We start from the raw sequence: 17229 nt of genomic DNA on the forward strand, positions 1-17229 counted from the left end.
AATTGATAAAATGAACCTTACAGAATCTATTAGTATGTTAAACAGGAAAGGAGGAGCATAAGAATGCAAAGCACATAGAGATATACAGTCAAACATAACATTTTGCCGAATACCAATTTCTGGTAGCTCGAAGAAGAAATCCTGTAAGACAAAGAGTTTCACTGCTGAATGAGTCCTAAGAGATGATATAATTCAGTTCACTCACTTTATAACTGAGGAAGTAGGAAAAGTTGAGGCCCAGTCTAGGAGTCCTTATTCCCAGCCCAATGTTCTTCCACCTTGACATCTAAGTTCTTCACAAGTTTAGCAACCTTGGTACATGTATTGCTATATATATTACATTCATTTTTCAGTCTTCTTTATTTTGTTTTTTGGCAGTATGATGTTTGACCAGTCACAAATAAACTTCTACATATTTACCTTTCTCAAGAAATTTAATATTTATCTTTCCCTGCTATTAAAACTGTGTAATTGAGATTTTAATTGTATATAACATTACTACTTTTCTGGAGGTACAATATTAAATAAAACTTCATTCTGGATTGAAAAGCAAGCAAGCAAGCAACCAACCAAGTGGCTAAAACATATATAACACTATTATGTAAATTCTGTTCTTTACTCCTTTATATATATATATACACCTTATCCTGCCTTTGAATACTTAAATAAATTGATAATTAAATAACTTTGAATACTTAAAAAATTATCAGTTACAAAATGGTAGAGATAAATGTCCAAAAAATAGCTGAGTCACAGATATCAAATATGAGAGGCAAGTTTACATTACAAACTACTATATTCTATTTTGCTATAGAAAAACACAGGCCCACCATTTCCTGAAACAGTAATCTGGGACATCAAACTCAGAATTATGAAAGAAAGTTTTAAAGTTAAGTAAGTTAAGTGAATATAATCCTTTGGCATTCAAATGAATGACTATTTTAAAAAGTAAATGAAAATAGTTATTGCTAAAGAGTTTCAGACAGAATATTTAGAGATCTGGAAGTAAAACTGGCAGAGAGCTAGATTTATAGCAGTGCCCTACCTCTTCAGCCAACGTCTGCTGGAAAACTGCACGAATGGAGAGACAACACCGATGGAAATTCTTTATCAGTTGAGGGTGGATTGAGCCACTCAGCTGTGCCACCTCTTCATGGGTAGGAGTAATAAATATCCCTTGCACTGTTTCTAAGGCAACATAATGGAAAAGTGTGTTCTCAGGACCAGATGTCAATCTTGGGAAAAAAAAGGAATTACAGAGATATTAGAGTAAACTTAAAAATGTTGCTTTGGTAGACGTCTAATAAGCTTCTAACTACAATAGAACATTAGGAGTATAATTAGGGAAGAAAAACTAGGCCAAACATTGAAATTCCCTCTTCTTCATCTGAAATACAGGCTAGGGTTATTTATCAGTTCCCTTAATAGAGGCAAATACTACATGTTATTCAAGGATAAACACCAATTCATTTGCAAGTAACTTAATCATCCCCTTGCTAAACAACCCAAACTGGCTAAAGCCCTCTTTTTCCATGGTTGGTAATGAATAACTCAGCCTGAGTCTGGCCCAGATATCTACAAGCCATAAACAAGGTATCAGTCTAGAGTGCACCACATACAAAAACTCCTTCCAGCAAACTAAGATTTTCAGTTAGTAGCTTAGTAGCAATAAAGTCTCTTACCATGACAGTCAAATGGACCATCCTGAAGAAAAATAAAATCAGTATTACTAACTACAAAGCGGAGGTGACATTCTAGAATCCACGGCAATAACTCGAAGTATTCCACTACTTCTCATCATTACAGTCTCTTTTCTGTGTTCTCTTACTATTTCCACTTCTCCATTCTTTTCCATCCTTTCTTCCCCTACTGGAGTTTGAGACTCCAGCAGAACCTATAAATACTGCTTATTTCTACCAGTGGTAAGAAGGGTAAAGAACAACAGTAGCAGCGAGCATGAAATAATGGTAATAGTTGGTAATGGTAATAGAATGCCCTCTGTGTGCCAGGGTAGGTGCTTTAAAGTATCTTAGGCTTAATTCTCATAATTACCCTGTAAGATATTAACTACTACTATCCTCATTTTGGGAGCCTAGTGGCTCAGATGGTAAAGCATCTGCCTACAGTGTGGAAGACCTGGGTTCGATCCTTGGGTCAGAAAGATCCCCTGGAGAAGGAAATGGCAACCAACTCCAGTACTCTTGCTTGGAAAACCCCATGGATGGAGGAGCCTGGTAGGCTACAGTCCACAGGGTCGCAAAGAGTCGGACATGACTGAGCGACTTCACTTCATTTCATCATCATTTTAACCAAAATCAGTGTTCAGAGGACTTGGATTAACTTGTTTGAGGTCACATAGCTCAGTGTCAGAGCTTAGCTGATTCTGAGGCCTGCTCTACTACACCTTGCTTTTTCCTGATTGTCAGTCTGTAAACATATGGACCGAAATCCCCCATCAGCACCTCCTGTTAAACTATTAGGCAGCAAGATCAGAATAACTTTTTATCACTAACTAATGGTCTTGGTTTTCTTTAGAGAGGCCAAAGATAGGCAGGGAAGGAGATCATCTATAAATTCTTCTCATACTTTTCCATAGAGTGGTGGGTTCATTAACAACTGGTAGCTGGTATTTTTTCAATTAAGTAAAAAATAATCAAAATACAAAAACTAATTATTCAAAAAGAAAATAATTAAAAACATACCATTTAACTCTGAGGTTTTCAAATTCAAGAAAAGGTATAGAACAGGAATGATTCTTTTAAAAAGAGTTATTAGTAATGTTCGTATTTAGGAAGGTTTAGAATTAAAATTTATATTAACTTCTTTAGTTTTCTCTCAGAACAACCCCACAACACAATGAGCAGCTCAGGTTCTTGAAAACCATAAATTAACTCAGTGTATATTAACTTACTCAGTGTATAAACTGAAACTTTAAAAATCATCAAACAAGCAGTTATCCAATGGAAGGACAAGTATTTATTTTTAAAATATGCAGATTAAATTGGATTCGTTCTTCAGAAAGGTCACTCCCACAGCAGAGGATAGATTCAGGATAGAATAGGAATGGGGAACTGGTTGCAGTATAACCAGGTGAGAGAACAGGAGCTTGAACTAGGGTACAGTTATTAGGCGCTGGGTGGATTCAAGAATTACTAGAATGCAGAATGGATAATACTTGTTTACTGAATGGAATATTTTCCACATATTATTTAGTATATTTTTTTATTTTGCAAAAACAAATTAGGATAGTATATTACACACCAGTCTATATCATACTTTTTAAATTAACTATATAGTTTGAACATCTTTCCATGTCAGTAAAGGGAATAAATATGCCTCTAGCATCCTTTTAAATAGGAGAGCCTATGATTTACATCACATACTAATTTATGCTTAAAAATACAATTATAAATTTATATCGTTATAACCTTTTGTTAAGCTATAAACTTGGAAAAAAGTATTTCCTTTTACTAGATATAAAGCCCAAATAACATATATATACATACATTAAAAAAATAATACACAGAGGTAATAAAAATTCAGAGCAGTAGTTTTTATTAAATGGAAGATTAGGGTTTAGGGAAGTTATTACAGGCTTCCACCAGAGATTTGAAATAATTTCTTTGTTTAAAAAATATTTTTGTTTTTTAAAATAACTAATTTTCTTTAACTACTAAAATATTAAACATCACATTAAATTCCAAATTTTAACACATTAGATTTTCAATGCATTATTTTATGAAGACAGATTACCTTGTTTTTGCCCTGACTTTATGAGAAAAGTTTTTCCTGACAACTCTGTTAAACACATATATGAACTTAATATAAAACATTTCAATGATTAAGAAGGTGGTAGCTCTAAAACGTCTTTTTAAAATTTTATTTTTAATTGGAGGGTAATTGCTTTACAATGTTGTGCTGGTTTCTGCCATACAACGATGTGAATCAGCCATAGGTGTACATGTGTCTCTCATTTCTTCCCAGCTCCTCGCCTTATCCTACCCCTCTAGGTTGTGCTGGGTTGAGCTCCCTGTGTTATACAGCAACTTCCCACTAGCTACGTATTTTACATATGGTGATGTATATGTTTCCATGCTACTCTCTCAGTTCATCCCACCCTCTTCTTCCCCCGCTGTGTCCATAAATCTGTTCTCTATGTCTGTATCTCTATTCCTTCCCTACAAATAGGTTCATCAGTACTGTTTTTTTTAGATGCCATATATAGGTGTTAAAATACAGTATTTTAAAAAATTTATTTATTTGTTGCACTGGGTCTTAGTTGCAGCATGCAGGATCTTTAGCTGTGACATGTGGGATCTAGTTCCCTGACCAGGGACCGAATCCAGGACCCTTTGCATTGGGAGCACAGAGTCTTCATCACTGGACCACCAGGGAAATCCCCAATATTTGTTTTTCTCTTTGTGACTTACTTCACTCTGTGTAACAGGCTCTAGGTTCATCCACCTCACCAGAACTGACTCAACTGTGTTCCTTTTTATGTCTGAGTAATATTGAACAGCTTTTTTTTTTTCTTTTAATGTGAACTTGATTTGTACATGTCTACTTGCGCTAATGAAAGTGTGCAATAGGAGTTTATTAACAAACTGATTCCATGCATACTATCATAATACCATACAAAGCTCAGGAAGGAAGCCCTGCAAGTCACCACATAATAGCTGCACAACAAGAAGTGAATTTGTAACAGTTCATATTTTAATAATTATAGACAGATTAAGTTCTAAACATGCTCCTCCCACTCAGCTCCTTTTACATCAGAATTCCCTATTTACTTTTACCTATTTCCTAAAGAGGGTGTCATAGGTCAGTTCCCTGGCTCCAGACTCTGATAGGGAGATATGCAGGGAGGAAGCTTATTAGGGAGGACTTTTGGGGACAACAGCTGTGGGGGTGAGCATGAAGGAAGCAGGACTGAGCAGAGGGAAAAGCTGCACTCCACTTGAGACCGAGGACTCAGCAGATACTGCCAGGACCTTTGAAACTCGCATGGCTTTTCAGAGTTGTGTTGAATTTAAGTAGGGGCCAAGCCTGTACTCACTTATTGATTAGTCATTAGATGTGGCCACTCCTAGGGAGAGGTTGTAAGCTTGGCGGAGTTAATAAACTTCCAAGTTGGACAAGGGCAGGGTAGGGGGACTTCACTATGAGCCATTAGCAACCAACACTCTCAAGCACTGGGAATGAGTACTCAGAGCTAAGGAGTATCTACAAAAACCACAGCATCCATGAAAGTCTAAAAACAGTAAACTAATTTAACAATTAGACACACAAAAGGGAGGCTACCTGTGGAAGAGACATAAATGGAAACTTTTACATTTTGGAATACTACTTTGTATGTTTTTTATTTCTTATATTATATGCATAATGAAAAATATTAGGGAAATAGCATAGCTATCTTCTTTCATATATAAGGCATATCATATTTGCTGAATAAAATCTATGTATTATGGAACTGCACTTTTTCACTGTAAAATTTCCTCAAAGACAGTTAAGTGAAAAAGAATGAAACAAGGAAGTTTCTTACTTTACAGTGTTAAATATATCCAGTTCTTTTTCTGAAAGGTCCTTTTTCAGGTTCCCCAAATGAAACGGATTTGGAAGAGTAGACTTCTTTTTCGTGACCTGAAAAGTATTATTAAGTAGATCTGTTTATATCTAAGAATGGAAATCAAACAGAAGATACAATGTAAAACTAGAAGTCTTTCAAGGAGAACTACTTATTATTTTTCAATGTTTCTGTTAGGGGAACGGCTGATCAAAACCACCCCGTGGCCAGGCAACAATAGTTAACTATTTGCATGAGTTATCTGACAAGAAGCATCCTAGTAAGGAATGCGGAAGTGACAGGCTACCACCAACTGGTAGAATTTGGGAAAGGTCAAAAGGAGAGAGGAGACACCAGTCCATATGTCCTACCAACGTCCCAGAATCCCTGCTGGAATCCATCTTGGCCGAGTGATGCGCACGCCACCAGGAAGGAGCCTGAGTCAGAATGACTGACCGGAGACAACCCGGAAACCCACCCCATCACCATAAAACCTGAGACTGTAAAACATGTGGCCGAGAAGTGCTCCCTGGTTCCCTTACCCTGCTGCCTGCTGTTCTCTGTCAGGGAGCCCCTTTCCAGTAGAGTCTCTTATTTCATCAGCACGTGTCTCTTCACATAATTCATTTCCAAGTGTTAGACAAGAGCCCCCTCTTGGACCCTGGAAGGGGTCCCCCTTCCTGCCAACATTTCCTTTAAACATTCTCAGTGCTAACTTGTACCTCTTGGCTTATCCTATGCTAGCAGTAACCACAGTAACACATCATGCGCAAGGACCTGACAGTTCTCTAATGTTTTATTACTTGGTATTTCTTTCTCTCTTGGCTCTAAATCACTGGTTTGCCAACAGTGACAAAAACCACCACCAGTACAAATGAAGAAGGGTTTGTCATTAAAAATTCCCTTGCAATTACAAATAAGGACTGGACAGACAGTTTAGCTCCTAGAATGTACACAGAGGAATGAACACATACCTTAAGCAAGGCCCCAGTTTCTTCTGAACCATCAGAACCCTGAGATTCCGTAGTGTGGGGGCTCAGGCCAACACCTTCACCTTCAAGACCACCGTCAGGCCCTCCACTTCGGGATGGACTGGGCTTACGTGTCTTTAAGGAATAGTCACCGAAAAGAGTTCTTCTGCATGTTGGAGAGGTTGCGACCTTGGAAGCACTGTGCAGCCTACTGAGGATAGGTGAGGTGGTTAAATTATCTAATTTTTCATGTGACCCAGCGAGGAACCAGTCAGCACAAGACAAGCAGGGGGTTGGAGAAGAAGCTAGCCGTTCATTTATGCGGGAATCTACCCCTTCCAGCTGGTGAAGAGTTGTTTTGACCTGATCCACATATATACAATCTGGTCCAGGATTCCCAATGGCTCTGGATGCACAGCCTCCAGCTTCTAATAGTACACATAACATGTAATGTCTCTATAAGAAAAAAAAATACAGGTTTAGCTACATGAAAATATTTGTATGTAACAGGCATGCATAAATTTATGAATACTAAACAGTGCTGAAGAACTGATGCTTTGAAATTGTGGTACTGGAGAAGACTCTTGAGAGCCCTTTCGACAGCAAGGAGACAGTAAACCAGTCTAATCCTAAAGGAAACTAACCCTGAGCATTCACTGGAAGGACTGATGCTAAAGCTCCAGTACTTCAGCCACCTGATGCAGACAGCCAACTCATTCGAAAAGACCTTGGTGCTAGGAAAGTTTGAGGACAGGAGGAGAAGGGCACGACAGACGATGAGATGGTTAGATAGCATTACTAACTCAATGGGCATGAGTTTGAGCAAACTCCAGGAGATAGTGAAGAACAGGGAAGCCTGGCGTGCTGCAGCTGTAGGGTAGCAAGGAGTCGGACATGACTTAGCGACTGAACAACAGATATGGACATGTGGCATAATTATGTGATGGTTATTCAAAACTCCTCCCGCATCTTCCTAGTTATCCTCAAGGCTACTTGATGATCTTTGAAAACAAATCTCACATTGCCTTATCCTGATACACCATCAGCTGCCACTTTCGGCACATAGACTCCCCTAAGGTAGCCTTCAAAGAGCCTTCATCAGTGGTAGTCCTTTCATTTGCAATCACATATTTAATCTGTTTCTGATTCTATATTCTTTTCATGTCTCTCTATTTCCCAAAACAAACTAGAGGATAAAACCTCTGGTTTTATAGAAATGGGAACAAAAAAAATCTTAACCTGCTAAAATCTTATCTTGTGGTTCATTACTATTTCTTTATGAGTATTAAATGGATACAAAATAAAAGAAATAAAGGAGAGTAACTTTTCTGAATATTAGTATTTGACATGCTTATAATTTTAAATTATCATTTTTGTATATTTATTTAGATAATCAGTAAATGGCAAAAACAAACAAACCCAAGAAAGAAATGAAGGTAAACTTACCAAGCCAACAATTAGCAAAAAATATCTCCCTTCAGGTTCCTGAAAGACTTCAGTGTTTGAGTCTGCAGAAGGTTGGAGGTGATGTCGAGGAAATACTTCCCTCCATATTACCAACTGACCAATTCTGTGTTTTGCTGCTAAAGGCAGTAGGCAATAGTGGCGACAGTACACAGCAATATCATTAAGATCATCCTTAGGCAAATGACTGCATATCAAATACCCCTTGAATGGAACCACAGAAAATAAAAGTCAACTAGTGACATAAAGCAATAATCCTATAATATATTTTTAAGAGTTTTACAGGTATTTCTTCAGTTGGTTTAAAATATTCCAGTTTTAAGTGGAATAAAAAATAACAAAAATGTTTTCTTTCAGCTATTCATCAAGTATGTATAATAACTTAGGTCTGTAATAGATAGACTTTAGCATAAAGCAGGATCACCTCTAAGTAGCATTAGCCTGAGAATTTGGCAAAATTACAAAGAACTGAATTCTGAAGATGAGAAGCAGAGAAGTATGAGTTGAGGTGGGGCGAGACTTTTCACACTTACAGTTCTGTATTGTCTGATTCTCTTTAGATATGTTTAATTCTGTGCTTAAAAATATACAAAATTAAAATACTTAAATTCATTTGATGAATTGAAACTTTTAATTAAATTGAAACTTAACTTGCTTTATATGGAAGTTAACTACCTAATTTTAGAAAATTTATCAATAAGATAGTTACTTTTGAAGATACGGGAAAATTATACACAACTGCAAAAGGAAATCAACAAAGTATTGCTCTTTTCTCATATACACTTGATTCTTTGAGTACTGTTTCTTTCTTACAAATTTGTAAATGCTTTAAAATGTAATAAAACTGAAATATTTAATGTATTTTTAAATATTAGGTATAAGTCTTGTTTTAAGATCCAAATTTTATTGTACCTACATTCAGAGAAAAAGAGAAAAATGCATTTTTCATGTTTGTAAGAGTTTGGGAAAATTTAGATTTGTTCATATAACAGTACAACATTTAAAAGTCAAGCTTAACTTACCTTGTAAAATAGAGAAGACCCCAAAATTGTATATAGCCGTCTCATGTCATAGTAATCCTCAGACTAGGGGGAAAACCACAGTGGATTTATATATGTATATATATTTTTATGATTTAAACATATCCTAGTTAAGCTACAACAGTTAAAATGGAAATTACAGCCCTTAATAACTGAAGTTTCTCCTTTTTGGTATTTATTTATTACGGAAGCACAGTTGATTTACAATGTTTCAGATGTACAGTAAGGTGGTTCAGTTACATACATATACACACACACACATTCTTTTTCAGATTCTTTTCCTTTATAGGTTATTACAAGATAATGAATATAGTTTGCTGAACATAGGTCCTTATATTGAGGCATAAGGTGCCTATGTATTTATTTTTGACTGAAAACAACCTTATTTTTGATTCTTATAAAATACTGTTGAATAGAGACACCTAAGAGTAGAACATAATGTTTGTTACCCTAAGGGGGATTGAAAGGGATCATCTAAAATATTTGATATTACCGAATACTATTTTTGAAAGTACAAACTGGTACAACCTATTTGGGGTTTAATAGTATGTAAAAAATATTTAAATACACATACCCTTTGAGTAATTCCTTTTATAAATCTACAGAAATACCTGAACAAGACAATCAAGGTTTTTGTATAAAAGTTTAGAATTTCTAATAAAAAACAGCACCCCCAAGGATATGTGTATGTGTGTGTGTATATATGTGCGTGCCTGTGTGCTGAGTCACTCAGTCCATCTACTCTGTGATCCGTAGACTGCAGCCTGCCAGGTTCCTCTGTCCACGCAGTTCTCCAAGCAATAATACTGGAGTGGGTAGCCATTCCCTCCTCCCAGGGATCTTTCCAACCCAGGGACTGAACCTGGGTCTCCTGCATTGCAGGCGGATTCTTTAGCATCTGAACCACCAGAGAAGCCCATATATATACGTAATATGTGTATGCCATGCCCTCCTCCAGGAGATCTTCCCAACCCAGGGATTGAACCCACATCTCTTAGGTCCTGCACTGGAAGGTGGGTTCTTTACCACTAGCACTACCTGGTATATACATATGTATTGGCTTGTACAGGGGTATGTATGGGCTTCCCCAGTGGCTCAGACAGTAAAAAAATCTGCCTGCAATGCAGGAGACTCAGGTTCAGTTCCTGGGTCAGGAAGATCTCCTGGAGAAGGGAATGGCAACCCACTCCAATATTCTTGCCTGGAGAATTCCATGGACAGAAGAGCCTGGTATGGGGTCGCAAAGAGTCAGACACAACTAAGCAACTAACACTTTCACTTTCATGTATGTGTACAGAAGAGTCTGGAAGAATATATTCCAAACTGTTGGAGCAGTTACAACTGGGGATGGAACTGAGGGAGAGGGATGAGGAAGGAGGACATGTGTTTTTATTAATCATGCTTGCATTTTTTAAAATCCAATATGCATGCATTACTTTTATAATTAAAAAAACACACAACAAAACCCTAGGAAAACTGGAAATAATCTAAATATTCCTCAACTGGGGAATGGATAAACAGTGTGATAACTTCATACAGTGGACTACTGCCTGCAGTAAAAAGAACTGAACTATTGATATAGACAATGAAATGAATGAATCTCAAATAAATTATGCTACGTGAAAGAAGTCAAACTCATCCTTGTTCATTTGTTTTGACTGCTTTTATGTCAAAGATATTTCCTGTGATGCTTTACTGTCCTCACATTTAAGAATGAGGTATTAATACATTTATCAGAAGCTTTTTGAGGGTATCGGAGAAGGCAATGGCACCCCACTCCAGTACTCTTGCCTGGAAAATCCCATGGATGGAGGAGCCTGGAAGGCTGCAGTCCATGGGGTCGCTGAGGGTCGGACACGACTGAGCGACTTCACTTTCACTTTTCACTTTCATGCATTGGATGGAAGCTCTTTGGCTTCACTGTAGGTAAACTTTTAGAAAGAATTTTAATTAAAAATTTTACATGGTGAAATATACATAAAATTTACTATCTTAATAACTGTTAAATGTACAGCTCAATAGCATTATGCACAATTCACACTGTTCGCAACCAAATCAGAACTTTTTCCTCTTGCAAAACTGAAACTCAGTATCTATCAAACAACTCTCCATCCCCCTTCCTTCCCCCAGCCCCTGACATCCACTCTTCTACTTTCTGTTTTTATGAATCTGACTACTTTAGGCATCTCCTACATTCTTGCCTGGGAAATCCCATGGCCAGAGGAGTGTGATGGGGTACAATCCATGGAGTCACAAAGAGCTGGACACGACTGAGTGAGTGAACAACAATGGGTGAAATCATGCATTATTTTATCTTGTGATGGGCTTGGTTTGCCTTTGTGATGTGCTAGTGTTGTGGTGTCCTCTGGGTTCATCCCTGTTGACGCACATGTCAAAATTTACTTCCTTTGGGGGGCTAAGTCATGTTTCACAGTATGTATCATCCATAATTTCTGTCTGCTCGTTCATCTGTTGGTGAAGGCGGGTTGCTTTCTCTTTTTGCTGTTGTGAATGATGCTACTGTGAACGTGGGTTTGCAAGTGTCTCTTAATTCTTTTGAGTATATCAACTGCTGGGTCATGTGGTAGTTCTATTTTTTATTTTTTTTGTGGAGACCACCATGCTGTGTTTTATAACATTTGCACTGCTTTGCATATCCACCAACAGTGGACAGGGCTTCCAATTCTTCTACATCCTTGCCAACAACTGGTATTTTTTGGGTTTTGTTTGGTTCTGTTGTTATTGTCTTGGACCCTGCTTTTTCCACAGAAAATGATCTTGAATATTTTTTTCATGTCAGTAGACAGTTTTCTAAACATGATTTCAATGGCAATATTATTGAACAGATTCCATAATGTAGTATTTTGTTTCCAGTAATTTTTCAGGGTATAAATAATGCTGTGGAGAATATTCTTAGAAAGAAAATCTTTGTACATCCCTGATATTTTCCTTAGTTGATAAGCTCCTGGAGGTTGAATTCCTATACCAGAAGATATATATTTTTTAATGTATATTGCCAGATTGTTTTCCTGAGTGGTTGCATCAGTTTATATTCCTACTAGCAGTATGACAGTATCATCTACACTGAACATTTCAGACAGAATTACTTCCATGTGAGATCATAAATACAAGGTTACCAAGAATATACATCAACTGATAACAATGGTTAACTCTGAAAATAGGGCTGGTTTTGATATATGAGTGGTCAAGCAAAATGCTAGGTTTATGTTTACTGTTTGCATTTCCCCATAAGAATGTACTCATGTAATATTTGTAAAACTAAATATTTAAACTTCCCAATTAAAAAAAGTCAGATGCAAATTATTTACCATGTGATTCAACTTATGTGACATTCCAGAAAAGGTAAAAACCATGTGCACAGTAAACAGATCAGCAGTTACAGGGACTGGGGGTAGGGAAAGGGACTGACTATAAAAGGGCACAAAAAATGTACTTAATATACATTATACCTTAATAATAATCTTAAAACACTAAAGAAAAGAACACAGAATTAAAATATAACAATAAATCTTATATCTAAGGACACAAAAAGTTTAGAATAGATCCCTCTTTTTTTAAATTAATATAAAACTGTGAATTATTCTGCCAGTTCTGACAAATGTGTACAGATGTGTAAGTACCACCAACATCAAGATACAGGACAGTTATATCAACACTGTTGCCAATTTTTTTTGCTGAATATTATTCCAGTGCGCATATATATATATATATATATATATATATAATACTTTGTTGATGGACATTGATTATTTGAATGGTCTCTTGACTATTAAAAATGAAGCTGCTATGAACATTTGTTTACAGGCCTTTGTATTGACATAGATTGCATTTCTCTTGGGAAGTTAGATAGCAATGAGTTGAGTTGAGTTCAGTTGCTCAGTTGTGTCTGACTCTTTCCAACACCATGGACTGCAGCATGCTAGGCCTCTCGGTGCATCACCAACTTCCAGAGCTTACTCAAACTCATGTCCGTTGACTCGGTGATGCCATCCAACCATCTCATCCTTTGTCGTCCCCTTCTCCTGCCTTCAGTCTTTCCCAGCATCAGGGTCTTTTCCAATGAGTCAGTTCTTTGCCTCAGGTGGCCAAAGTATTGGAGTTTCAGCCTCAGCATCAGTCCTTCCAATGAATAGTCAGGATTGATTTCCTTTAGGATGGACTGGTTAGATCTCTTTGCTGTCCAAGGGACTCTAAGAGGCTTCTCCAACACCACAGTTGAAAAGCGTCAATTCCTTGGCGCTCAGCTTTCTTTATGGGTCCAACTCTCACATCCATACATGACTACTGGAAAAAACCACAGCTTTGACTAGACACACCTTTGTTGGCAAAGTAACGTCTCTGCTTTTTCATAAGCTGTGTAGGTTGGTCATAACTTTTCTTCCAAGGAGCAAGTGTCTTTTAATTTCATGGCTGCAGTCACCATCTGCAGTGATTTTGGAGCCCCCAAAAGTAAAGTCTGTCACTGTTTCCATTGTTTCCCCATCTGTTTGCCATGAAGTGATGGGACCGGATGCCATGATCTTAGTTTTCTGAATGTTGAGGTTTAAGCCAACTTTTTCACTCTCCTCTTGCACTTTATCAAGAGGCTCTTTAGTTCTTTGCTTTCTGCCATAAGTGTGGTGTCATCTGCATATCCAAGGTTATTGATATTTCTCCTGGCAATCTTGATTCCAGCTTGTGCTTCATTCAGCCCTGCATTTTGCATGATGTACTCTGCATATAAGTTAAATAAGCAGGGTGACAGTATACAGTCTTGAGGTACTCCTTTCCTGATTAGGAACTAGTCTGTTGTTCCATACCCAGTTCTAACTGTTGATTCTTGACCTGCATACAGATTTCTCAGGAGGTAGGTAAGGTGGTCTGGTATTCCTCTCTCTTTAAGCATTTCCCACAGGTTGTTATGATCCACACAGTCAAAGGCTTTGGTGTAGTCAATAAAGCAGAAGTAGATGCTTTTCTGGAACTCTCACTTTTCTGATGATCCAACGAATGTTTGCAATTTGATCTCTGGTTCCTCTGCCTTTTCTAAAACCAGCTTGAACATCTGGAAGATCACGGTTCATGTACTGTTGAAGCCTCGCTTGGAGAATTTTGAGCATTATTTTGCTAGCATGTGAGATGAGTGCAATTGTGTGGTAGTTTGAGCATTCTTTGGCATTGCCTTTCTTAGGAATTGGAATGAACACTGACCTTTTTCAGTCCTGTGGCCACTGCTGAGTTTTCCAAATTTGCTGTCATATTGAGTGCAGCACTTTCACAGAATCATCTTTTAGGATTTGAAATAGCTCAACTGGAATTCTATCACCTTGACTAGCTTAGTTCATAGTGATGCTTCCTAAGGCCCACTTGACTTCGCATTCCAGGATGTCTGGTTCTAGGTGAGTGACCATGCCATCGTGATTATCTGGGTCGTGAAGATCTTTTTTATATAGTTCTTCTGTGTATTCTTGCCACCTCTTCTTAATATCTTCTGCTTCTGTTAGGTCCATACCATTTCTGTCCTTCATTGTGTGCCCATCTTTGCATGAAATGTTTCCTTGGTATCTCTAATTTTCTTGAAGAGATTTATTGCTTTCCTCTACTTCTTGCACTGATCACTTAGGAAGGCTTTATCTCTCCCTGCTGTTCTTTGGAACTCTGCATTCAAATGGGTAGATCTTTTCTCCTTTGCCTTTAGCTTCTCTTCTTTTCATAGCTATTTGTAAGACCTCCTCAGACAACCATTTTGCCTTTTTGCATTTCTTTTTCTTGGGGATGGTCTTGATCACGGCCTCTTGTACAATGTCATAAGCCTCTGTCCATAGTTCTTCAGGCACTCTATCAGATCTAATAATCCCTGGAATCTATTTGTCACTTCCACTGTGTAATCGTAAGGGATTTGATTTATGTCATACCGGAATGGTCTAGTGGTTTTCCCTACTTTCTTCAGTAAGTCTAAATTTGGTGATAAGGAGTTCATGATCTGAGCTATAGTCAGCTCCTGGTCTTGTTTTTGCTGACTCTATAGAGCTTCTCCATTTTTGGCTGCAAAGAATATAATCAGTCTGATTTTGGTACTGACCATCTGGTGATGTCCATAGTACAGATGTTTAGCTTATTAAGAAACTTCCAAACTGTTTTCCAAACAAGTGTATCATGTTACATTATCAATTTATCAACTTTTTTCTTTTGTGTATTGTGTCTTGATGTTGTAGACAAGGAATCCCAACAGATCTTTTTCTAACCAGTTAGTTCCACTGTTCACTAAAATGATGTTCTATGAAAACAAGTGTTAGAGTTTTAATTAAACTTACAAATCTAGGTTCTGAAAACCTACACATTTTAATACTTTGGATCTAAACTGCTCCTAATGATTAGTATCCAGTTAATTTTTTCCCCCATTGGCGAAAAAATGTACACCCTACAAACAGTTCTCCTTGCTTAAATTTCCACTCTTTTTACAAACAAAATACCCTTCCATTTGCTCTGGATCTTAGCTAAGACTAAGCCACCTTTCAAGTGAACCACCTCTCCCCACTTTCAATAGCAATCTGCTAAAGAATGACCCAGCCTCACTGCTTCTACTGCCTAACATCTCATTTCCTTTTAAAAAACTTCCATTACTGAAAATATTAGCATATACAAAAATAGAATAATATATTAGCTCCTCGGTACCCATCACCAGCCAGCTTTAACAAAGACCAGTATGTGGCTAACGTTGTTTCAGCTCTCTCCTTCTTCCCTCTCCCTGATGAATTATTTCCAAATCAATTCCAGATGTTGTATCATTTCATCTGTAACTACTTTAGAATGCATCTCTAAAACAGAAGGACTTAAAAAAAAATACATACCCAGTATATCATTACCACATCTAAAGAATTATTCCCACCTAATATCCAGTTATCTGTGTTTATGTGTTCTTGATTGACTCATACACATTTTAATATATTTTGTTTGTTTGAATCAGAATCCAAGTAAGATCCACATACTGACACTGGTTGATGTTTCTTGAGTCACTCGTAACTGATAGGTTCTCTCTCAATTTCTCCTGACTGCATGCCACCCCCATGCCCCTACTACCCCACACCTCACCTTCTAATCTACTTGTTGAAGAAACCATCCTGTTGTGTTTCCTAGTCTGAATTTTGCTGACAGCAATCCCCCTCCTCCTAATGGGGTCATCTAACATGCCCCTCTTCCCCTGTATTTTCTACAAATTGGTAGTCAGACCTTGAGGTGTGATTGAGTATATTTTATAGGTGGTTTGTGTGCTTCCAACAGGAACCATATACTATCTGGCTGACTTTCTTTTTGTGATGTTAACAGCTACAGCCGATCACTGCTTAGATCTTTTAACTCACTGAAAATGACATTCCAATTCTGTCATTCTTGCTTGATCTGTTAGACAGACCAATTCTGTAAAGAGAACTTCCAGATGTTTAAGCTGAATTTAGAAAAGGCAGAGGAATCAGAGATCAAATTGCCAACATCCTTTGGATCATATAAAAAGCAAGAGAGTTCCAGAAAAACATGTACTGCTTTATTGACTATGCCAAAGCCTTTGACTGTGTGGATCACAATAAACTGTGGAAAATTCTGAAAGAGATGGGAATACCTGACCACCTTACCTGCCTCCTGAGAAATCTGTATGCAGGTCAAGAATCAACAGTTAGAACTAGACATGGAACAACAGACTAGTTCCATATCAGGAAAGGAGTACTTCAAGACTGTATACTGTCACCCTGCTTATTTAACTTATATGCAGAGTACATCATGCAAAATGCAGGGCTGAATGAAGCACAAGCTGGAATCAAGATTGCTAGGAGAAATATCAATAACGTTGGATATGCAGATAACACCACCCTTTTGGCAGAAAGCGAAAAAGAACCGAAGAGCCTCTTGATGAAAGAAATGCAAGAGGAGAGTGAAAAAGTTGGCTTAAACCTCAACATTCAGAAAACTAAGATTATGGCATCTGGTCCCATCACTTCCCGGCAAATAGGTGGGGAAACAATGAAAACATTGACAGACTTTACTTTTGGGGGCTCCAAAATCACTGCAGATGGTGACTGCAGCCATGAAATTAAGACATTTATTTGCTCCTTGGAAGAAAAGCTATGACAAACCTAGACAGCACAATAAAAAGCAGAGACATTACTTTGCTGATGAAGGTCAAAGCTATGGTTTTTTC

General features: G+C 37.5%; 1 protein-coding gene across 1 annotated transcript in view; it reads right to left on the bottom strand.

Annotated features, from left to right (window-relative positions):
• INTU (inturned planar cell polarity protein) overlaps window positions 1-17229 on the bottom strand; it is an 80520-nt gene that overhangs the window by 9340 nt on the left and 53951 nt on the right. The window contains exons 10-14 of the mRNA XM_004017263.5: window positions 9021-9083; window positions 7981-8202; window positions 6538-6990; window positions 5543-5640; window positions 1046-1235 (exon numbers count right to left, since the gene is read on the bottom strand). Coding sequence (XP_004017312.3) covers window positions 1046-1235; window positions 5543-5640; window positions 6538-6990; window positions 7981-8202; window positions 9021-9083 — 1026 coding nt within the window. The remainder of the gene's footprint in view (window positions 1-1045; window positions 1236-5542; window positions 5641-6537; window positions 6991-7980; window positions 8203-9020; window positions 9084-17229) is intronic.

This window comes from Ovis aries, chromosome 17 (assembly GCF_016772045.2).
Source record: "Ovis aries strain OAR_USU_Benz2616 breed Rambouillet chromosome 17, ARS-UI_Ramb_v3.0, whole genome shotgun sequence".
NCBI lineage: Eukaryota > Metazoa > Chordata > Mammalia > Artiodactyla > Bovidae > Ovis > Ovis aries.